At 41.9% G+C, this 24,018-nt stretch overlaps 2 protein-coding genes across 6 annotated transcripts in view; both read right to left on the reverse strand.

The window, feature by feature from the left end:
- Window positions 1-572: 572 nt before the first annotated feature.
- Window positions 573-7,438, reverse strand: si:dkey-205h13.2. Its single transcript, XM_041944945.1, has 8 exons — window positions 7,423-7,438; window positions 6,943-6,972; window positions 6,670-6,841; window positions 5,998-6,146; window positions 4,118-4,298; window positions 3,897-4,000; window positions 1,437-1,608; window positions 573-883 (listed from the first exon to the last, which is right to left on the reverse strand). Exons 1-8 carry the CDS (start codon window positions 7,436-7,438, stop codon window positions 772-774), a joined length of 936 nt encoding a protein of 311 aa, XP_041800879.1. The 3' UTR covers window positions 573-771.
- Window positions 7,439-11,454: 4,016 nt separating this feature from the next.
- The window catches only part of hspg2 (heparan sulfate proteoglycan 2), a 94,401-nt gene continuing 81,837 nt past the window's right edge, over window positions 11,455-24,018 (reverse strand). For 2 of the 5 annotated variants that reach the window (XM_041946741.1, XM_041946737.1), the window contains 19 exons: window positions 23,836-23,853; window positions 22,397-22,481; window positions 22,170-22,314; window positions 21,983-22,085; window positions 21,788-21,897; window positions 21,494-21,602; window positions 21,254-21,352; window positions 20,932-21,153; window positions 20,461-20,705; window positions 20,200-20,371; window positions 19,726-19,848; window positions 19,280-19,336; window positions 17,787-17,862; window positions 17,620-17,698; window positions 17,230-17,277; window positions 16,816-16,886; window positions 16,632-16,715; window positions 16,061-16,164; window positions 11,455-15,067 (listed from right to left, as the gene is read on the reverse strand). In XM_041946741.1, coding sequence (XP_041802675.1) covers window positions 14,895-15,067; window positions 16,061-16,164; window positions 16,632-16,715; window positions 16,816-16,886; window positions 17,230-17,277; window positions 17,620-17,698; window positions 17,787-17,862; window positions 19,280-19,336; window positions 19,726-19,848; window positions 20,200-20,371; window positions 20,461-20,705; window positions 20,932-21,153; window positions 21,254-21,352; window positions 21,494-21,602; window positions 21,788-21,897; window positions 21,983-22,085; window positions 22,170-22,314; window positions 22,397-22,481; window positions 23,836-23,853 — 2,123 coding nt within the window. In that variant the 3' untranslated portion in view covers window positions 11,455-14,894. The remainder of the gene's footprint in view (window positions 15,068-16,060; window positions 16,165-16,631; window positions 16,716-16,815; window positions 16,887-17,229; window positions 17,278-17,619; window positions 17,699-17,786; window positions 17,863-19,279; window positions 19,337-19,725; window positions 19,849-20,199; window positions 20,372-20,460; window positions 20,706-20,931; window positions 21,154-21,253; window positions 21,353-21,493; window positions 21,603-21,787; window positions 21,898-21,982; window positions 22,086-22,169; window positions 22,315-22,396; window positions 22,482-23,835; window positions 23,854-24,018) is intronic. The other 3 variants (XM_041946738.1, XM_041946740.1, XM_041946739.1) reach the window with 3 other exon arrangements.

Raw genomic sequence — 24,018 nt, forward strand, 5'->3', positions numbered from 1 at the left:
ATCCAGAGCTTCACATTCATAGTTACATCATATATCATATATTATTATTAACAGAGATACCTTAATGAGACATACAGAAATATTTTACCCCTGATGCTTAATGAGACAATAGATAATTGAAAATTCTGTCACATTTTTTATTTTATTTTAATAATTCATTTAATTAATCTGAATATTAACTAGCCGTGACTGAAAACGAACACATATAATTGACTCAATGATGAGAGAAACACTTAAACATTATAACTCATGCATATGAGGTGAATGAAATGGTATGAAAGTCTAATTACAGAGGACTGATCTGAAGGAGGGAGGTTTATGTTATTTTATTAAAATGTCCACCAGTAGAGACTCCAGATCACTTCCTTGTTGTTCTTGCGTTGGGCTAGATGTTAAACCTTGATATTCAGGTGTTATTCGACAACAATTCTGCTCTCTGAGGTCTGGATCAGGACATTTTGAATATGCATAAAGCAGCTAATTGTAAGGAGGCCACAGACATCCTGTTTCTAAAGAGGCGGCCCTCTTATTAAGCAGACAGGACCATGGAGGCAAATGGTATGATAGTTTATTCTCTTTATGACAACACGCATTTATTGAGATTATAGAAACAAACTAGATTACTCTGCTACAAGTAAATGTCTGTTTTTCCTCTTGTCCATCATCCTACGATACACAACACACTGAACAGGTTGATGTTTTGCCACGTTGTCTTGGCTGCACATCCCGCAGCAACAGCAAATCCCTCTAAAAACGTCGACCACTGGCAGTTCACACGGAGCAGAAGGCCACCGGGCACGTGAAGCGGACCTTGTAGTCTTGACAGAGGTTTCCGCCAGGCTGCTCAGCATTCACACAGGCAAAGCCACGACTGGCATCATATCTGCAAAACATACAGCAAGCAAACCATTAAAGGGCCACGCCGCTGATTTAAACATGAATACCAGTTTACTCGTCACAAGGAGCACTCTTTAGCATGAAATGGAAGCGTAATGCTAAATAACCGAAGTGCCATTACGGTAAATATGAAGCTACAGCCAGCTGGTTAGCTTAGCTTAGCATAAAGACTGGGAACAGGGCTAAAAGCTAGCCTGGCTCTGTCCAAAGGTAACAAAATCTGCCCAGAACCTCTAAAAATATAAATAAAGTCTGATTGATTGATTGATTGATTCCTATTAAACAATACATTGTGGTTTACAGGTGGTGCTCGACTAAGGCATCTCCAGGCCAAGAAACAGTCACACAAAGCCAGGCTACCTGTTTCCCCCTGTTTCCAGTCTTTATGCTAAGCTAAGATAACTGGACTCTGGATGTAGCATCAATATTCTCATCTAGCTCAAGCAAATGAATTATGTATTTGTAATTATCAAACTATGCCTCTAACAGTAGAACTCATAATATTTCAGTAAATCTTAGTTGTCTATGCTACAACTCACACTTGGAAAACATCCCCGGTCTCATGCGCTGGGACATCAGACACTGTCATGGCTTCGATGGCCACAGGCTGGGAGCAGACCTGACTGGGATAGAGCATCTTCAGCCGGAGGAGGGTCTCATAATCCCCCCGCTTCGTGGGATTGTCCATGTTGAACCAGCGTGTCCTGCAGCCTGCCCAGCACACAATTGGCAAATAGGATGAGGGGTCAAGAGGTGACTGTGATGTGCCTCCCTGTGCGTCGAGTTGCAATCGCGCTTGGGAGAAATTTGATTTGTCATTTCATAGCGCGACTGTGCTTTGTGTTGAGAGGCGGCCTGATTATCTGATTCTTTCAAATCAAAACAGAGGAGAGTGACAGGGTTTGTCAGACGCAGCCAGTCAGCCCTATAAAGTTGTGTTGTGATAAAACTGAGTCTTGAAACGGTTGGTAATAAAAGGCAACAGAGAGAGCAGCCAGAAGTGTGACAGCATAGAAGAATACAGTATATTCATAACTTTATAGATGAACTCCGGGGTTGTGTTTATCAGAAAACATAAAATAAAGGGGCATAAGATTTGAATAAAAAGAAATCAGGCACACGTTTAACAATTGGGCTCAGGAGATATTAAGAGGTCAATAAGGGGGAACTGAGTAAGTAAAATCTCAGTAAAATTTAGGATTTTTACATCACAAAAGAGTAGATCACCAGGCAGAATATGAATGCTTTGCTGGTGGAACAGATCAGAAAGGAGTTCCTGAAGGTCACACTGCTGTTAACTGTAAAGTGACTTGGGTAATATCTTGCTGATGTGTTTCCTCCATTCATACGAGCAGCAGTGTGGTATGAACAACCTGTGGCATTAGATCTGCATTGATACGAATGAGACTGCCTGTGTTGGTGTTGTATAATGGAGTGAGTGACGTAATTAAAGTCGAAGAAGCATCAGACGGGATTTCTGGTTGCTATGAATAAACTGCAGAATTTAAAAAGAGAGCTTTAAGAGAATGCTGGCAGAAACAACTTGTCATGGGATTGGCTAGACCAGATTATGGGGAAACGGGGAGCACTGTTAGTAAAAGCAGGGATCAGTGCATTAATAGTTCTGATTGTAGTTTTTCTGTTGCCATGTTGCATCGTACCCATGCTGAGGAGGCAGAGGCTGAGGACGATGGACAAGCAGATGAGCGGCTCAGATGGTGGACATGTTGTCACTTCACTCAAAGGTGGACAGGCATTCAGACCTGTTCCCACTATCTGCCTACCTGACTGACTTGTCTAACTGGTGGAGTCAGAGGGGGCGGAGAGCCAAGCAGTAGTGGACTAGAGTTCGTACAAGGACTCAAAGGTTTGAATCACTGTCACACAAGATGAACCACGTCGAGGCTGATTCAGGCACTGAGCGCCTCTTATATCACATGTCACTATTGATATATTTTGCATAACTTTTAACCGGTTCTAACAGGTATGCTTCATGTATTCCACATATGTTGTCAATTGCATGATGCCTTATTCATCACAGATACTCAGTTTGAAAGGTTATCATATTTTGGTATTTCATTTTTTCATTTCCTTGTTTACTCGATCCAGTTACAGCATTTATTCACATTATTTTTGATTATATGTGATTCACTGATCAGATACGGTCATGCAATCAGCACATTTATCAATGGGACAATATATCACTGCAATATACGTATATATTCGTTGTGACGTTACTGTTATCAGTAATTTGAATTTGCTATGTGTGATCAACACTTGTCATTGTTTGATAGTATATAGCTTCACTTTAGCAATATGGTTCGATCAGGATTGTATACATACAAAACAACAGTTTGATTTCACTGTATTGAACTGTACTAACTAACTAATAAATCTCCTTCTGTATGAGGGTCACAGGGGGAAGATGTGGTAAAATTTACGCACTATGCACTGAAAATTCCTTAAAGTGTTGGACAGTAACTTTCCAGTCCTGGTAATAACCATCCTGTCCTGTGAAGGTTCCTGACATGGTTGCAATAACAACAGGAAATGACCTACCGTGAACTTAATGTGATGTTAAGATATCTTCTCGGTTGTATAATGATGAAATTCCTCCTATTGGAAATCCACCCAAAACAAACGTGTGTGCACATGTCAGGGGTTTTGATATTGAACGTCTGTGTGTGTGTTAGTTCACTGAATTAAGGCCCGCTCTGGCTGCCTCTGCTACACTTTGTCGTCAGTGTTATTTCTCTGCACTACACAGTGAAAAACACGAAACAGTTGCAGATATATGGAGACTCTGACATCAGAGATTTTAACTGGGTTTTACAAGCTGTCATTTGTTTTTTAATCAGTTTTACAACTAGAAGGCTCAGTTTGTGAAGGCTGCTGATGATCCACATTTTTTTTAATGTTTTTATTTAAAGCTCAACAGCTTTGGAAAATAATATTAAAAGACTGGTTGAATTGAATCATACCTGCATGAAAAAACTTACCCTGACAGAAATCTGAGGGGCACGTCAGTATCACCTGGTAATCTTCACATTTTTTACATGCCTGTTTCTTGTTGATGCATGCAAAACCAAAAGTAGCATCATAGCTGGAGGATAACAAAGAGCAGAACAAAGTGTTCACTGTGAAAGACTTATGAAACGCTGCTTGACTGGATCAGCTTGATATGTTATGTAGGCTATGTTCATAAGAAAAACATGTTTACGAGAGGAAGATGTCTCCAGTGTGTTGGGCTGATATTCCGCCCGTGGTCTTGGCCTCAATGCTGATTGGGTTTCTGCAGACCTGCCCGGGATAAGTTCTCAGCAGTCTCGGTATGGACTCCACATCACCCTCCTCTGACGGGTTGTCACTGTTCAGCCACTGTGTCCGACACTGCTCGGACACTGAGGGGAAATTACAAGTGGGTGCATGTGAGAGAGAGCACCTCTCTGCTCTGTCCATGTAAGCAGGCTATGACAGCTTAAACAGGGTGTCCTGCTTGAGGTTTGCCAATAGGATGCGAAGCAGAGAATCAGCCGATGCAAGCTGAGCATGACCTCCGTGGCCTGCCTGAACTTGCACTATGCTCCATTTTTTTTGCTAGGAAGTGTGTGAAAATTATTCAAATTTTTTTGTGTAACTTTTATGGGTGGGGTCATTTTTCTTACCCTGTATTTATACTTTATTTCAGCCTTGGACTAGTTTGTTGCTTTCAGGTGGTGGAAGAAGTAATCTGAAGTAAAGTAGCAATACCTCCCTGTAGAAATAATCTGTTACAAGTAAAAGCCCAAAAGTATTAACTCTGAATTAATCCCTCTGAAGTAGAAGTAGTCATTATGCAGCAGGGTTCCTTTTCAGAATAATCTATATTATATCATTGAATTACAATTAGTATGGCATTAATATGTTCATCACTTTAATGCTGCAGTTAAGTTAAAGGTGCAGCTATATTTAATTGCTTCTTAACGGTCATGTAGCTTGTGAATATATCTGTCACACCGCGGTGAGGTCTGTCTTGTCATTGGGGTTTTGTCTTGTCTTTTCCTGTTTTATTTTGAAGGTCTAACTCTCCTCTCGTTTCAGAGCACCTGCCCTCCCTCGTGTGTCCTGTGCGTCCGCCCTGATTACCCATTGTTTCCACCTGTTCCTGATTACCCTCCATGTGTTAAATAGTCTGCGTCTCCCTTGTCTTATGCCAGTGTGTCTTTGTCCGTCGGCGATTCACCCGAGCCTGTCTTCCCCGTTCGTCCTTGCCACAGCCACAGTCCTTGATTCAGTGAGCTCTTGTTTCCTCCTCGTGAGTGTTTTTTGTTTGTAGATTTGATATCTTAGTTTTCTGAGTTATTTTCATAGATTTGTCTTCAGCCGAATTTATTTCCTCTAGATTGAGCGATTTTCTGTTGTGTTCTTTTTAGCATAGACATTTCTGTTGTTTCATATTTAGGATAGATCTTGTGAATTCATAGTTTTCTTTATTCAGTCTCGTTTTCCTTGTAGCCATAGTCTATTGTGTTTTCCTCCCTTTTGGAGCGTTTTCTGTTTCTAGTGATTTTCATTACTTAGTGTTTTCTAGTTTATCCTCATAGTGAGCGTTTTCTGTTTTTTCTTGATAGCCATAGTTATAGCCTTAGGCCTAGAGTAATTTCATAGCCCATTCATTTGACACTCATTGAAGTGGATCTCGAGTGGAATATATCAATAAAGATCTGTGTGTTCAAACTCTCTGCATCTGAGTCCTGTTCTGAGTCCCGGCCTGACAATATCTCAATTTTATCATGATAAGCCATTGTCAACATCAGATATTTAATGATTAAATTTTGAATTGAATCTGCAAAGTTACAAGAAACTAAAGTTCAAAATAAAAATTAATGTAGTGCAGTAAATATTTAATAGTAAAATCTTTCCCTTGTAGTGGAGTAGAAGTATACAGTAGCAGCAAAGGGAAATATTCAAGTACATCTAAAATTAATAGGTAAATACAGAAACTGTGCATCCACATTTGAGCACCTCCACTTCATCTAACCTACATGTCTTACTGGGCGATCATAAAACTAATCATTTTCCCTCTAGCTTGCTCAGTCCAAAGGAAAAGAAGACACACACCTTGGCAGAACTCCTTCGGGCATGTAAACCGGACTCTGTAATCTTCACAGCTCCTGCTCCCCTGATCCGCATTTACACAGGCAAACCCATAGGTGGCATCATAACTGCAACGAAGAGGAGAAGCATGTTGCACCTGAAGAGGTGAATCACTTGTTGAGACTGATGTTGTTAATCTCACTTTAAAAAGGCATCGGAGGTGTTGGAGGCCGGTTCTCCAAAGATGGTCTGGACCTCGATGGCTATTGGCTGAGGGCAGATTTCTCTCGGGTATATGTTTAGGAGGTCACTGAGGACCTCATAGTCTCCGTTTCCTGTTGGGTCATCGTGATCAAACCAGCGCGTCCTGCACTCTGAACAATAAGGAATCAAAGCAACACAGATGAGGGCTCGACCCAAAATGTTTTTCCTTCAAATACATTTAGGCTGCATCATTTTGCGTTGGACCACACACCTGAGCAGAACTGTCCTGTGCAGGTGAACTTGACCTTGTAATTTTCGCACTGTCTCCATTTCTGTTCTGAGTTCAGGCATAAAAGGCCCTCTGATGAACTGTAGCTGCAAAATAAAACCATCCCATCCTGATATTAAACCTGGCTTGAGTTCACCACTGAGAAAAAACATGTACTTGTTTCCATTATCAATCATAGCTCCCTGTGAGAGTTTGGTCTTTACGTGTGAAAGGTGTTCCTGGTGTGCTGCGACTTGACTCCAGAGACCGTCTGAGCCTCCATGTCCACTGGGCTGGAACAGATCCTGGTCCGGTGCTTCCTTCTCAAGTCTCTCAAGAGCTCCGAGTCCCCGTCTTTGGAAACATCGCCCTCGTCAAACCAGGCTGTCTCACAGGCTGCGGAAGGGGAAAGTCAGATCCTGACAATCTGTCGTGCAGTAATGGTAATTTCTCAATAGATTCAGGCAGAAAAAATAAAAAAATAACACAGGGCTTACAGTCCAACGCAGTGGCCAAGAACTGAAGGTCTGGAGGGGCGAGAAGAAGAGGGTTTTGATCAGGTATCAAGTGTTAAATTATTGTGTCTATGAAATAATAAAAGGTGAAGGAATCATTAATTATATTACCTGATGCAATAAGACACCAAACTGCAAAACTCTAAAATAATAAAAAATGATAAAATAAGTAATATAATAAGATCATATCATGTATAATATAATATAATATCATATAATAGAGAAAATTAGACCATGATTCAATACATCACATGAATCAGTTGAAAATTATTGAAATCACAGTACCTGAAAGAGCAGCATGATTTTCTATTTGTTAATCTTCAGGAGAGAAAATATAAGAAAAAAAAATCCTCCTGGACTCAACTTCGTCATTAAAGTGGAAACAAAACGTCCTTTGAATTTGCCCACAAAGCCGGTCTCCTGACGAAGAGTCTGTTCATTGGCGGCATGTGGAGATCTGACCAACAGGCTTGGACATACTGCGGTGAACTCCTGCTCCTCCCACAGAGGTTCAGCCTCACAGTGTTCTAGCACTAAGACCCCCCCTGCTCCTCTCAGGGAGCTCATTCTCAGTTTAAAGTCCGTGAGATTTGCTCAAACTGATTTTTGGGTTATGCATTGTTCATTTATGAGAGGTGAACTGTGAAGAAGTCATCTATATACATAATAATTATCTGTATTCACGAGTGCAGATAATTCACTAAATGATGCATTTAATTATGTGGTCCCAGCCTCTGTGTTGTTCTCTGGCTTATCCCTGTATTGTTAGTGTTGCGTAACATTTTTTTTTTCTGTAATGGATATTCTGAAAAAAACACTAAATCAAAAAATACGAGGTGAATGAGGGATTTTTATGTGTAGAAAAGCAGTCAGAAAGTGTTAAAGAAGCTCTTAAACGCAGCAAAATGTCTACATTTTGGCAACAAAACCGTCTCTCATGCATCTGATATGTTGCCAGTTACTGTAAATCTAAGAATGACTTCCAGGTATCACCAGGTTACCAAAGTGAGCATCTGTTTATCAGTTAATGTACGCTAAGACTTCGTTATGGGAGCCTCAAACAATATTCAGACCCATATGTACGAGTTTTTTGCTTGCTGTGACCATTCTTCCTGTTCATATTGACCTTTAAAACATAAAAGGTGCATTTTATATATAGAAAATACTTCGGCATCTACTCGATGACCTCCCACCCCATGTAGCAGAGTGGGTTCAGGGAGCACTGATGCTGGGGCGCAAGCTTATTATTTCAGAATGGAAGGCATCTTCACCCCCCCCCGTCAGCCTCTGGCATACTCACTTAGCCCAATTAGCTGCTTTGGAGGGCCTATCATATAAACTAATAGAGTGGAATACTTCAATCTGAAATGGGAACGATACCTACTGTCGCTGAGCACGTAATCATGTGAGCCCCCCCCCCTTCTTTTTATTTTTTATTTTATTTTCTTTTATCTTTTTTTCTTTATCTTTAGTTTATTTATTTTTATTTTATTTTATTTTATTTATTTTTATTATTATTTATTTATTTATTTTTTCTCTCTGATTGTCCTTGTGCTGTTTTGTCCTGTTTCTTGTTGGGTTGCTTTTGTCTTATTGTTGCTTTTTTTTTTGTTATATATTAGAGCACAAACACTGTACAGTATTTGCTTACTTTTTATATCCAATTCTCAACATTGCTGTATTGTCGCCATTTACAACATGTATACATGTATACCTGTTCTGTGTGAAAAACCAATAAATTGTGAATCATAAAAAAAAAAAAAGAAAATACTTCGGCATCAAGTTGATTGGTCTAACCCAGACTGCTAAAACCTCATATTAGCTTCACAAAAAGTTTGAAATACCTTTTTGTACAGAATTCAGTCCCCTGTCACTTACACTGGAAGCACATCAGGAAGATCTTTTAACTGCCACTATGGAAAGGAGGAATGATTACAGCGGCCTGTGACTCGCTGCACTTTACGTGCATGTGAGTGTTTTTAAAGGACAGGCCTGAAAAATGTGAAACTGTCCTTTAAGCGACTGTGACAAGAGAAGCAGAAACTTCATATTTAACTGAAAATAGCACAAAGACGACAAATCAAATGCTGAAAGTGAGAAATTTAATTGGTTTTGAAAATCGTATCCTCAGTTAGAATTTGATGTGAGCAACACGTTTCAGCAAAGTAGTGACAGGGTCATGTTTAGCTCTCTGCTGCATCACCTCTATGAACATCACTGTGAGGAACTGAGGAGACCAACTGCTGTTATTCTGAAAGAGGAAGGCTTTCTCATTCTGGCCTTTCTCATGTACGATTTCAGCTGCTCAGCAGTTCAGGGTCTCCTTTGTCGTATTTTACATTTGATAGCGATCCAAACATTTTCAGTGGGTGATAAGTCGGGACTGCAGACAGGTCTGCAGAGCTCTGCTGGTGGAACATGTGCAGAATGTGGTTTGTCATCGTCTTATAAAATAAGCAACAACTTCCCTGGAAACGACGTCATCTACTTGGCAGCGTATGTTGCTCCAAAACCTGAATATGCTGTTCAGCATTAATGGAGCATTCACAGATGTGTTTTCATTGCAGATTGCACAAATTGTTGTTGTGTGGCTCCACAGTGTGTCACAGAGCAGCGAACCCCTCCCCATCGTTACTTCAGACACACTCAGCCTCTCTGGAGGCTCTTTTTATACCCAATCATGTGACTCACCTGTTGCCAGTTAACCTGATTAACTGTGAGATGTTCCACCAGCTGTTTTCTTTCAGCATTTCACAACTTCTCCACCTTTTGTTGCCACTGACTCAACTTTATTCAAACGTAATGCTGCATCAAATTCTAAATGAGGATATAATTTTCAAAAAAACAATGAAATTTCTCACTTTCAACATTTGATATGTTGTCTTTGTGCTATTTTCAATTAAATATGATGTTTCAATGTTTTGCAAATCACCACATTCTGTTCCTATTCATGTTTAACACAGCATCCTAACTTATTTGGAAGCAGGGTCGTATATTCATCTCTTCATCTCTTCACAGTCTGTTCAAAATAGATTCTCCTCCTTTCTTTTTTCATTTAGCTTCTTACTTCTCACTGATGATGAGCGTTTGACCAACACACTCCATCCTCCAGGTCGGCAGTGTTGTGTTTACTTTTGTTATGTGATCCAGACTCGTGTGAATCAAGACTTCAACGTGGAATGAGGGCAGCAGGATTGAAGCTGAGCCCCCGAAGCCCAGACGGAAACAGAGAGCAACCTGATGACACTTCCTGTGTTTCTAAGTATCTAACATCTAATCCACTAGTTCACCAAACAGATTCAGACCTGTGTGTGCTAAACAATAAATACAGAACCTATGAAGTGAGAAGCACTTAAATGAATAACAAATATAATAATAAACCTAAATTAATGATTGTTGAACTGTTTTCTGTCTCCAAACCTGACGACGTGTGTGTTGCTGCCATTGATTTGAAAACCTCGGTGTCACAGCCAGGGTCAGCCTTCATTGTGCTTTGGGCAGGTAGATACTTTACCTGCAAAGTGAGGTGAAAGCTCACCTGTTGAAAGCGACTCTTGGGTTTCTATAGATAACAACTGAGGCCTGAAGCCCTGCTGTTAAATGTCACTGAGAGAAAAGAAAGGTCTAAAATAACCAGGATTGGTGCAGATTAACTGCTGTCTGCGTGACACAGTGACACAACACACCCAGAGGACAGACAGTGATGAATTTCTGACAAGAAGCGACCTCAGGGCTTCACTGTGCTGGAGATGTGATATTAGCCTCACTGAGTTTCCTAAAAAAGACAGAGTGACTCAGGTGTTATGTTCTTTGTCACTCATGCACTGAGTGTTGGCTGCATATCTGTGCACACAGTAATTCAGCTGTGTTGAAGGAAGCAGGTCTGTGATATGATCCTGGTTCAGTTTGTCATGTACAGGTGTCCTAGCTGGACCTGGAGCTGGGCCTGGAGCTGTGCTTTAATTCATAGCTCACAGTGAAGAGAATGGGAAATAACATGAAGCTGCCACAATTACATCTATTTGAAGCAGGACTTGGGCTGACAGTGAGCCAAATGTGATTTAAGGCGTACTCCGGTGATTTAGTGCACTTCTACTAAATTGCAAGATAGAGATTAACAAAATTTGAACTGTAGAGAAAGATATAATTTGACTTTTAGTCCCTAATGTGGGTCAAACTACGAAAACCTTGGATCTTACATGTCAAATAAAGCAATTTGCCCATACCTCTCAACAACACTCTCTAACACAGACTGTAAAATAACCCTGACAACATCCTCAGTGGTCATCTGTCTTCTCAGGATGAGTAGCAGCCCCCTTTTTGACTGTACTGATGTGTGAAATTGGTGGAACGGCCCTTTGAGAACGCCACTTTGCAGCATCATGCTGTTCCTTCCTGCCTTGTCTCAAAATCATTAAGCCAAATGTATAAATAATTGGAACAGAGAAAAGACAATCATAGAAAACTGAGACATGACACGTTCAGGACACGTTACGTTTTATTGAGACGTTAAGTTAGTTGTTCTGTGGCTTTATTAAAAATACACAACAAGCATCTGGTCCTTCTTTCCGAGAAGCTTTCCAGCATCTCGTCTGCATCCGATAGCGTCTTAGCAGTTAATCATTTATTCTGTAATGCAAGTTGAAAAATCAGCAAGAAATGTGTTAAACATATATAATATAAATATTATTGTGTAAGCGTGGTTGTGTGACAGTGATTTAGGTAGAACTACTTGGACAAATGAGAAATTTGAGGGGAAAAAAATCACCTGTCTGATGAATGAAGGATGGCAGACCTGTGAAACCACATGTAAGATCTGGGGTCTGTTGTTTACATTGGAAGTTAAAATTCTCTTACATAACGACCATAATGCGAGCGTGAAAACTGAGCCACCACAAACGCACCTCTGTCCAATCATCCTCAGACCGATTAGCCCTTACGTTTATGTACAGGTACCCTGTGTCTCAAAGGGGTCTCTCTATGCTGGTTATCCGGTTACATAACTGCCCCCTGTTGTCACTGACTGTTCAGTTTGCTTGGGGATGAAGTGTCAACAGCGGTTCATGAGCTATTTGACTATATTCTATAGAACTTTTGAAGCTGCAGACAAATCAAACCTCTACATTTCTAAAACGCTGAGTTACGTGACTCACTTGTGAGCATTTATAATGTAGTGAACGTGCACTACTGTGATGACATTGTATATAATCAGACTATTATCAGTATCGACAATATTAAACTCTGCCAGCACATTCACTGTACATGATACGGTACGTATTCATGTATTGTCAAGATAATTGAGCAGATACATACAGTGGACTCTGTAAGATGAGAGCACTGGACCCATGGGACAGGTTTATTCTAGAAACCTGATTTGGGTGTAACTACACAGGAACACTGGGGCTTAACTCTCCTAATAGGCAGTGTAATCAGAGCAGGTTTAAAGCTCGCTGGTACAATGGATTATTTGGGAACAATGAAGTGATTTGACTGAAAAATGCTCCATATAGAGAAACCTCCCAGCATAGAGCAACACACAAGCAATACAGCCTCGAAGAAAGAAAACTCACAAGATTACAAATAGCACATGAATTTTGTTTTTAATTAAGAAACACCAAGGGCAGGGGGAGCGTCTTTTCAACACTGGAAATGGATGTGAGGCCGTCCGAACACGGACAACATTTCATCTGGTACAATTTCATTCATTTAACTTTAGTGTTATTTTCTGCCGGTCAGAAGTGAAACAGTGAAATGTTTAAAAACTTTCAAAATAAAAATTCCCATCGTAACTAAAAGTGCACCTTTCGTATTTCGCAAAACAACCAAAAAGCAGTGGGTTTCTTGACAGCTTTGCACTGGGCGTGAGTGTACAGTGTATATGTGAAAATCCAGTTTAAGAGCAGATACACAAAAGGAACCCAACAAGGGGCCGTTCACACCGTCATTCTCTGCTTCAGTGTCCTAAACCTGGACCACAGCAGTGGCTCCTTACATCCACATGTTCATATCTGAACGAACATGACGACGCCTTTCTGCGCAGATCAATAATTTCTGAGGAACTTACCAGAGGAGGAGGGGGGGGGGGGCGTATTCAAACTCAAACATGACGGGAAAAACAAGGGGATGTGGGAGGCAATACACAATAACCAGAGGAAAGAAACTAGCAAGCTTCTGTGATTGCTCTAAAACAGCAGAATCGAGCCTTGAAACGAAGCGATGAAAAAGAGGAAAAGAAAAACACATGAAATAAATAAAAATGAAGCAACTCTAAGAGAAAGGATAGTGCTCATTTTTAGGATATTAATACAAATATTTTAAGCTTACAAAAAAAAAGAAAAAAAGAAAAAAAAAACAGGCTTGTGAACCCCAAAGTGATCGTGCCGTTGTGGTGTGGTCGACTAAAGGTGGGCGAGCATGCTTTATCAGAGCTGCACTACTGGTCACAGCACCTGCAGGAGGCTTCCGCTGCATTCTCACATGACCAAACACTGTCCTACTGCTGTCTGATGAATCTCCCTCTGCAGAGAAAACAACCCACAGAGCCACAGAGCCTTCAGAGTTTTATAGCTTACTGAATTGTCACTAAAGCTACCAAACCTGAAAATTAAGTAACATCATGAGGCAGTTCTGGGTTGACCCTCCTGAGGATGTGGATAATGACACACGCACGCACACAAACACACACACCTGACTCCATACTGGGGCTTAAAGTCCGAATGACCTACGCACAAATGGAAGCAAACGCACTCATTCTTAACCGACAGAGATATCTACCTGACTGGCAGATAGTTTTACACATAAAACAATATCTCCAACATTCACACATAAAAAAAAAAGACACGCTTTTCAGTTAGCTGTTTTTTGAGATCTACTCAATCAAATAAGGCTGCGGAGGCAACAAGTCATGCCATATTCTTATAAAATCAACCTCAAATGCCATGCATATCAACAAATGTGACACTAGCTGTTAACCAAATTACTAAAAAAAACAAAAACAAAACACACCTCTACATGGGACAGACATGAAACCATATGACTACCGTATGTGCTGTATCTTCATGTCTGACATTAGCACCAAGGTTTCTTTCTTTTCATAAAAAAGAACGTATACAGACACAGGAGACACAACAACGCTGCGGAAGCAAAAAAAAAAATCGAGCCGAGTCAAAGCGGCAGCACGTGTAACATTTGCGGTTATTAATTTGTATTTGACGACCTGAGTTGTGTACTGAAGCTGCATGTGACCGTGACCGTGTGCGCTCCTCTCCCAACCGTTTGCACAAGACTGTAAGCATGCTCGCGAAAAAGGTTCCTCTACAGAAGTGAAGAAAGAAGGCCTAAACGTCTTCAAGTATTAATACAGTTAGGCCTATAAAAAGCCCTGGACACACAGTATTAGAACCCAGAATAAACTCTAGGAAAGTTGAAGAGCAGTTATGGTTAGTTTGCATGTTTTCCCCCACAAATATAATATATATATATTCATATGTATATAAATAAAAATTCAGTGCTGTAAAAACATCTCCAACTCCATAGGATCTGACCCATCGTAGAAGGCCTAATATGTTTTACTCTTACTCTTCTCATGGCTAAAACTACTGCTGGAAGTATGTAAACTGTACTGGTTCTCCTGTGTTAATAGTCCTTCATTGAGAATACAACACTGAGGAAGAGAAGACTTGTTAATATCGTTTCATTTTTTCTCTCTTTTTTTGGTTTTACTGCACACAGAGAAACGCATCCTGTTGTGTCATCTTGCTTTTTTTTTGGTAGCAGCAAAGCACCAAGTTTGTGTCAGCCTCTTTGTGTGTAGGTCTCTCTGTGTGAGTCTGCTGTGTGTGTGTGTATGTGTGACGTCACTCCATAGTCTCTGTGTGTACGCGTGTGTTTTCGTGTGTGTGTGTGTGTGTGTGTGTTTGCGTGCGCGCTGTGATCTATGAGGAGCACGGCTGCACGTTGATGCCGTGGGCTGCGTGGGCTTGCAGGTCGATGGCCTGGGCTGGCTGCTGTCCTGGCCGGGCGTTCATCAGCGTCAGGTTCCTCACGCAGCCCGTGATTCCCGTCAAAAACTTCCCTCCTGTCATGGCAACCATGTCGGGGGCTCCGCCTGCCACAGGAGAACACGCACATGATGAGCAACCAGTGATTCCAACGTTTGGACCCACAAAACAGTTCTCTGACAAAGCTTTACACAAACGACCAAGAGAACTTCAGTAATTTGGAAGAACTGCATGAAATCAAGTAAATAAGGCTCAATCTTCAATTTCAGCAGTGAGGAACTCTTAGTATGGAAGCCCAAAACTGACAAAAATGTGGTGTAAGAGAACATGTGCAACAGTGTTTTCCATTAAGTTAGCTGGCCACACTGTCCTCGCCACTGCTAAACACACACACACACACACACACACACAAACACAATGTGTTTCCATCACTTTTGGGTACATTACATAGACTTACATTCATTTCCTGGAGACGTACCCTAACCATAACCATTAGGTGCCTGACACTAAGCTTAACCCAAGTCTTTTCCCTAAAATGCAATGCTATATATATTATGGAGATTTGCGTCTTGTCCCCATAAGGAAGGCGCGTCCCCACAATGTGACTATGTTAACAGATTTATGTCCCCACAATATGAGTAATACATGTGTACATACACACACACACACACAAACCCTGGACCAATCACTGCTCTGGACAGACAAGAAATCACTCATCTAATTATTATATAAGTATGAGTAAAAAATTAGGGAACAGATGCATAAAAAAAACATTATGTCCCAAAACCAAAAAAACAGAAAAAAGAACATGGAGGATATGAAAAATACAACAAACTAATTAAAGATAATTAGAAAAGTAAAACAAGTTTACATTTATTTTATCATCAATAAAACCTTTAAAAAAAGCTTTTCCTTTTTTTTTTTTTTTTTTTTACAAAATGTTTAAGTAAAAGTGTGAAGCTTTATATTTTTCCACACACCACTTTAATGATTTAACTGACAATAGCATTAATTGATTTTTCAGTTATTAATCTGACTCATGTGATCAGCTTTCATGACATTTTGTCACTTTCTGGCCACCATACTTTCAATCCACTTACCCAGATATATGCTGCCTTTGGTGTTGACCATGAGGCTCCTGCCCTTAGACTGGCCGTGTAGCGCCGCTCCTCCATCCACCTGGATGTATCCATCTTTTCCAGTTCTGCAAGAAAATCAGAGCGTGAAGAGATGAAAAATGCAGGTGTTGCTGTTATCTTGATAACAGCTGATATTAGTGGTTCTGCAAATTATTGGGTGAGTTATATAACAAGAGCGCACAAATTATACATAAAAACAGACTGAGAGCATAATGGGTGACAATTCTCCAAAGCATGCTGCTGTTTCAGATGTTTGTATGTGTTTTTCATCCATTAATTTCACGACTGTATGCTGAATCAGTTCAGACAAACTTGCATGAGTTCCAGTAATTGGTCACAACCTGTCGTTGCAATAAAGTTACATTTGTATTGCAGCCAAATACAAGTGCACATTGATTTAAAAAGAGGTCACCGAGAGGATATTTGAGATGATCCAGAAAACCTGTTTATTTTAGTTGGCAGAGCTTCATCAACATCTGAAATCTTTCCTGATGTTTTACTAACAGTGTTGGGTTGTAACATGTAATCCTACCTGACTGCTGTGATCTTATGCCATCTCCCATCATTGATGGACTTCCGGGACAAGATCTCTGCCTCGCCGCTGCCCAACTGGTAACTGGATATCAGGAATATTATCAAAATAACTACAACATTAACACAAGCTGAAAATAATAAGGCTCAGAATTGACAGAACTACAAGGAGACGGGGGGGTCACCTGAAAACAAGGTGTCCATTCTGTAGACCGAGGCTGATGAAGTCCTTCCCTTTGCCGTGTTCTCCAAGTTCCTGGAAATAAATGCATTTAGTCAGCAGAAGAAGATGTTGTGTGACTGAATAGTGTGAACCACTGACCAGCTTCCCTGCAGTCATTTTCTCTGCCTTGTGTCATAAAACCAATCGTGAGGCGATGCATACAGATCGCAGTGTGATGTAAAACCGTCCATGCAAAGTAACAGTGACAACAGAAGCCGTCATGCACATTGTGCAATACAAACACATACTTTTCATCTCAAATCGTGTGATTCTCTACCAATACCTTATAATGAATGGCTCTAGTATATATGCATGGAAAGCACACATTATGAAACATGCCAAATAAGTAAGGAGTGTCTTGTGCTTGAGTGGATACCTTTTTACTAGCATGCACCTTTCGCAAATTGCGTACGCCATTGGTCTCCTGAGGAAAATGGAGGGCGAGTTAGAGAAGCAACATGCATTTATTTAGTCGTGTCAGATAGAGCCGGGCTTGCAGCCAACATGCCGATAGATGCTGCAGCCTCTGTGCCACAAGTGCGCCGCAGAGGCTGCAGCACGATGAGCGCTGACATGTCAGTTAAAACCAGCTGGATGTTATGAGACATTAATGAGTGTCACTTCTTCACACGTGAGGGAATGGTGATGATGATGAGTGCAGTAGCAAAGTTAGGGTGAGGATGAAGAGGTGGGTGGGAGGGATGTGAGTGTCAAGTTTAAGATTTGGATTAGATCAGGGCTCAGTCCTTAAGAGACCAGGACTCACCACTCCCTGCCACAGGATCAGACCCTCAGAGGAGCCGGTGTTGATCTCCAGCTCGATGGTCTCTGGCGAGTCGTGGGCACTAAAACAGAAAAAAAAATTACATTAATTTTACCCTCAACACGCCATCTGTGAGAGTGGAACAGCGTGGAAGAGCAAACTGCAGTTACCTTCTTGGGAAAATGGATTTAGGAAGGGCAATGTAGCCATCATTGTGGAAATGAGCTGCATACTGATAAGGTGAATCTACAAAAAAAAGAGAAAAAATACAGAAAGCACAAATAAAAAGACAGTTGAACAATAGCAACGATGCTGTGACCTTTCATCCTCACTGCAATGGTGCCCTCCAGTGGCCAAAGCATGGAACAAACCCTGGTCAGATGGGCTTCGTCAGATCCAACAGTTCTAGATACAGAGGTATTATTTCATTCAAAGCACAGAGCAAAGCATTTTATTCGTTGGTGTTTAAACATTATGCAACTTATAAAAGAAGAAATAACACATTCGTCCTTTTACCATTAAATTGAATTCATAAACAATAAATTGCAGCCATGCTCAGCTAAATACACTTCGAGTGACTGTCTTTTATGAAGCGTATAGTAGCTAATGCTAGCTAATGTTAGCAAACTTCAGACAGGCCTGGATAATGATGAGTAGCTGATATCGCTGGATTAAGTTTGCTGACCTTATTACTCTTATTTGCTTGAGCTACTAGATAAATTCAACAAACACAGTGTTATTAGCAAACTGACTCAGTAATGTGAGGTACAAAGCAATATCTGTTTGCTAGCATGAGCTAATATTAGCCACCATAAGCTACATATCAGACCAAGTCTGCTGGGTGTGTTTTATTGCTTATTCCTTCTTCTAAAAGCTACAAAGTCTCACTTAAATATAAATATGAAATAAAATATAATCCTAACTTTCATTATGTGCCCCAAATTTAAAAACTGCCATTTCAAAAACAACAAAAATCTAGAGTACAACCAAACCAGGCTCCATGATGCAAACTCCTCTCCAACACATGAGCAGGTCATCCACCTTTCCTCACACGCTACGTCGTCTCCACCTCTCATCGAGGTGAGCTCACCACGGGTCCATGCTGGAAACACATGTCAACTCACCCGAACACCATCACACTGTGCTTTCAGCAGAGACGGCTGAAGTTGTTAGTAACAGCGCAAATGTGTGGAGCGACTTCACTGCTCCGACTTAGTTTCAGAGAGAAAAACAAGTTTCTGTGCGTTTTCTCGTTGTACAGACAGGCATTCCTGAAGGAGACGGAAACAAGATTTTACGTTGTGAGTAGCCGTCTTACAGGCATTGACACGACGGGAGGGAAAAACAAAAACAAGGGGAATTCCACATTTCATATGGGTCCAAAAACAGGAAGCAGAAATCAGCTGATCTCCAACTCCAGTCTACCATCCTATTATTATTTTATATAGATGCAGAATTCCCCTCTCCCAACTTTCCATTGGAGGTAAGAGCCTCAGTTTCCAGTTGAGTACAGACGCATGTTTGGTTTGTGTTGATGCGCGAACACGTGTTAGGCGATAGACAGTTTGGGTTGAGCTTGGAAGGGACGTGGGGCCCCTCGAGCTCAGACGGGCCCCTGTTAGTCACGGTTGTGTCAGGCAGGCTGAACGTTAAAATACTGTACCATTTGCCTCCTTAGCTTCCAAATTCCACTGGGCCTCGGGGAAGCTGGAGACCTGGCCTGTGTGCGCAGGATACAGCCATGAGAGCGTAAGACATAAGTAATCACTTGGGGTTAACCCTCCCAGCATGCAGTGCAATGCTGGGGGTGAACTGTCTGATGTTAGCAGGGCTTCGTACTGTGGAGAATGTGAGTGATACGGCCTCATTTCTGGCTGCATGTCTAGTCTTTCTGCTTTGATGTAGGATGCAGGTGTTTGCACTATGTCACATGTGCTGCAGAGCGAAAAATGCTTTGGAGATCTGAATTGTTTTCATATCGCTCTTGGAAAAAACTGGCTGCTGCTAAAGCTGTATCATTAATGCAATCATTTTTTTCCCACATGTTTTGCTCTTCCTGGCTTCCATTTTGATGTGATATTGAGTAAATGTTGTGATGTGGCTACTTACGTTCTTCGCAGTTCAGGCCTGTGTGGCCGGGCGTGCACACACACTGGCCGTCGACGCAGCTGCCACCATTCTGGCACTGAAGGTTGCTGTCGCACACGTCTTTCACCACCTCACAGCGCTCACCTGCGGGGTCACATACCAGTCAGGGGTCAGGGGTGAAAGGTCGGAGGTCAGGTTCACACCAAAGGAAAGGTGAGTTAATGGGGTTTGGAGATGACGCTTGGAAAATGTTTATTGGTTTTTGCTTTTTGTCAAGTTTAACTGAAAAATATCCACATTTTTTGAAGGAGAAGTTGTGTTTAAATTGTTTTTTTTAACCATATTTTATGTCCTGAAGCAGCAGAAACCAAAACTGTGTTGCAAATAATAATTAGTCATGTAGAAAGATTATAGATGCAAGTGCTTCCAGGAATTCTGTGCAGATCTGAGACATCTTTTCCAGTGTTTAGCCGCCGAAGGGGGACGAGCACTAACCTTCAAATCCGTCCTTACAGAGGCACTGGTACTCATACTCCACGCTCGACATGCAGCGACCACCGTTCAGGCAGGGCCGGCGGTCACAGGGGCTGTTGTCCACGCACTTGCGGATAGATCTGCTGTCTGTGAAGCTGTAGGACAGATCCACCTTCTTGTTGTTGATGGAAACCTAAGCAGGCGGTGCAGACGAGTTTCAGCTGCCACATGCGGAAAACGTGTTTCTGAACATTTGTTTTATTTCTTTTTGTAGCGCCTCACCTCTCCTATACATCCCTCAAACATTTCGCTGACATTGGCCGGCTTAGGCAGGATGTCCATGTGGGGGACCCCTCCCAGGTACATGGCGGTGTGGATATTGAGGCCCTGGGCTTTTCCTGGAGACGTCCTCCTCTCCACTGGGCCCAGGTCCACTCTCAGGTGGCCGGCCCTCTTGTTTCGCTCGGCCACAACTCTGTGCCACTGGCCCAGAGAGACCGGCTCTGGGCTGAGAAGAATTGCCTGGCCTGAAAATCGAGATAAGCCTCATAAAAAGGGGTGAAGTGGAGGGTAAACTCACTTCAAAACAGTATCATCCAGCTAATAATTTGAGAAATATTCCTTTGTTGCTCTCATTCAGTCTCTAATTGCGCTAAAAAAATTCATAATATTCATTCATAAAACACAAAGTAGAAGCGAGCTGATTTAAATACTGCAGGACAAACACACTGATACCTTTCTGAAACACTTTACCTGTGCCCAGTTCATATCTGAACTCTACGTGTCCCTCCACCATGGAGATGGCTACAAAGTCCTCCACCTTCATCTTCTTCCCTCCACAGAAGAACATCAGGCCATCTCTTTCCAGGGGCTTGAACTCCAGCTCAACACGCAGGTCATCGTGGATGTTGGTCAGGGGGGGATAGGCTATGTATGATTCCTCACCATCAAACAGCGGCGTGGTCACCAGTTCCCCTGCGGATAGTGTTTAGAATATTTAATTACACATTAATTATACCCATAGACACATTGGATATATTCTAAAAATAAATGAGAGTTTCACTTCCTGTCTTACCATCCATGCATTTGTTTCCAAACTTGCCAAGATGGCAGCGGCAGTCATAGCCCAGGCCGTTTGGGCGGTTGATGCACGTGGCGTCTGGTCCGCAGGCCTCTGTGGGAGTTCAGGTCGCAAAGAGAACACATCAAACGCTTGTTTTACCATTTTTATTATCTACTAATATAACATTGCTCTATTTTTGGTGCATACTGATCGAGTTGATAGCGTTATTTTTGTTTCAGGTGGAGGCTGTACCTGAGTGACAGTGCAGGGATGAGTGGTGCTGGCAGTTGCTGCCTGTGAATCCTCTGGGGCAGCTGCACTTGTACAAGCTGGTCTCTGAGTCCTCGCAGCCCCCTCCATTCTGAATGATGACATGGAAGAAAACAACTGGATATTATTATAAAGTTGTGACACTGTGTGAAACAGAAAATTCATGAAGTCATTAAATGTACTGTCTTTGTACCGCTTTCAGTTGAGTACAGCGTCCCAACTTTTTTGGAATCGGGGTCGTTCTACAAATACATAAAGTGGATGGACGTAACTGACCTGGCATGGGCGATCTTTGCAGGTGGGACAGTTTGTGACACCAGTAGAGCTGCGGTCCAGGTCTTTGAAGATCACTTCATCACCTTGGATGACCAGCTGACGGATACAGCCTACACAGCAGCAACATCAAATAAGGACGAGAGCTTTTCTCCATCCTGTGTTTCCTGTCATGGTGTCAACAGAGTGACGTCTTACCAACAAATCCAGTCTTGATGCCAGCAGTTTTGGTGAGGACTGTGTAGTTGGGGTAGCCACCCACATGCAGCTCCTCGTTCAGATCCAGGCCCTGGAACTTGCCCTGAGGACAGGAAACGTGCATTTGTGAGAACATATTAACTGCTAACTTCAAATGCACACACGTAGCAGCCGCATTCGCACTGACCTGCGAGCTGCCGTTGATGGGCTCCCCTCCGTCGACAATGATGTAGCCCAGGGTGTGGTTGCGATAAAGCTCAACTGTGTGAAACTCTCCCAGCTTGATGGGGTTGGGGTCACGTATGGCGGCCATGCCGGAGCCCACGTCAAACCTGAGGCGACATAACACGTGATAAACAACAAGATCATCATGCTGTGTTTCAGTCGGTCGGAGAAAAATCTGCATAAACTGACCTGAACTCCAAGCAGCCGCCCACAAGTCCCAGAGAAATAAAGTCTGCTCCGGTGGTCCTTCTCTGGCCGTTGTAGAGGATCATACCTACAGCACAAAAACAAGGTGAGTACTCTTAAAAAGGCAATCCTAAATGCATACTGTGCAATAATATCCATCTTAACAAGTCAATAAATCTAGCAGCTTCATTTAAGGTGGAATCTTCTGGTATTTGTAATGCATATCGAGTTCGAGTCAACAGTGTAACAAAATCTCTGCAACATTCCTGAAACAATCATCTGACCCCACTGAATTTCACTGAAGAAAATCTAATTTTAGACTGAAAATGGGAGAAAGTGACTTGTTAAGATGGACATTGTTTGCAATGGAGCCATTCGCACGCGCTGTAAACTCTTCAAAAGCTGGATGGTAAAGCAGCATGCTATGGTGAGGCAGGTTTAAAGCCAACCAAGAGCCAGGTTACAACCTTTCATCCTATGTGGGCATAACTGGGCTGCTAAGTGCGACCAGTCACACCAGTCGTCCAGTCTCGGTCTCCACATGCTGGAAACACATGCTTTACGTGAGCCACAGTGGCTCGCGGGGAAGGGGGAACATGCCCTCTGACATGTCTTTCTGTGCCGTGTGTGATAGTCGTGAAAAGGAGCGATCAAGAGAGAGCAGATTGCATAAAGGTGCGACACAAACCTTTACACATGACATGCTGTCGATGTTTGTGTCACACATTTAAACAGAAGGAGTCGAGCAGTTTCAAATACTGTTTGTTGCCAGTTATTAAGAATAAGAGTCATATATTTTCCAAACATTTTACGGTCATGTCTATTCATTTCGCTGTCGCACATCCTGCACCAGCTGTGGATACATTCAAACAAACCGTATGAGCTCTTGTAATTTGGCTAACTGAAGCGCTCCCTATTTTCAGAGCTGCAGTGATGTTTAAATAAAAAACATGTGTAGCGTTGTATTTATACAGTTCTAGCATACAATCCCGATTTTAAAGAAGTTGGGACATTGTGTAAAACATAAATAAATACTTGTTTTCAGTTGAGCATATGTCAAAAGTGATTAGCAAATGATCACATTCTGTTTTATTTATGTTTTGCACAATTTCCCAACTTCCCCTGGAATCAGTGTTGTATAAAGACTGATTTTAAGTAGCAGTGCTGCTATGTTGGCAGTGTGGAAGCTGCTTAAGTAGACTGGGATGTCGAAGCAGATTTGCAACCAAGTTATCATTATGCTGATGACTGTAATACTCCTAAAAGTGCCTCTGTGATCATGACCGAAAAGCCTGTATGAAAACATGGGCCCTGCACCATCTCGCATCGCTTTCACAGCCCCTAAGTCAGCTCCGAGCCGGATGCATTATGTGATGGAGTCAAAAAGCAGTACTGCCAGCATCACTCTTGAGTCCCTGTGGTTCTCAAGAGCTGAGACTCACCGGCGTACAATATGAGACCTTCCCACCACGCGGGTGAGAGAGAGAGGTGAGGGAGAGAGGGAGGGGACAGAAGACGCAGTGAGGTTATACATGAAACATGACAAACACAGTACACAAATCAAAAAGTGGAAAATAACACAATATACATTTCAACTGTCAGGGTGGGTTACGTTCAGGTTGCAT

The sequence above is a fragment of the Chelmon rostratus genome, chromosome 10 (genome assembly GCF_017976325.1).
Source record: "Chelmon rostratus isolate fCheRos1 chromosome 10, fCheRos1.pri, whole genome shotgun sequence".
NCBI classification, from domain to species: domain Eukaryota; kingdom Metazoa; phylum Chordata; class Actinopteri; order Chaetodontiformes; family Chaetodontidae; genus Chelmon; species Chelmon rostratus.

Coding starts and splice junctions, on each gene's coding strand:
- si:dkey-205h13.2 (XM_041944945.1), bottom strand. Junction 6,147..6,669: donor ACCAGGAACACCTTTCACAC/GTAAAGACCAAA, acceptor AGTCTCAACAAG/TGATTCACCTCTTCAGGTGC. Junction 4,299..5,997: donor CCCGAAGGAGTTCTGCCAAG/GTGTGTGTCTTC, acceptor ATTTCCCCTCAG/TGTCCGAGCAGTGTCGGACA.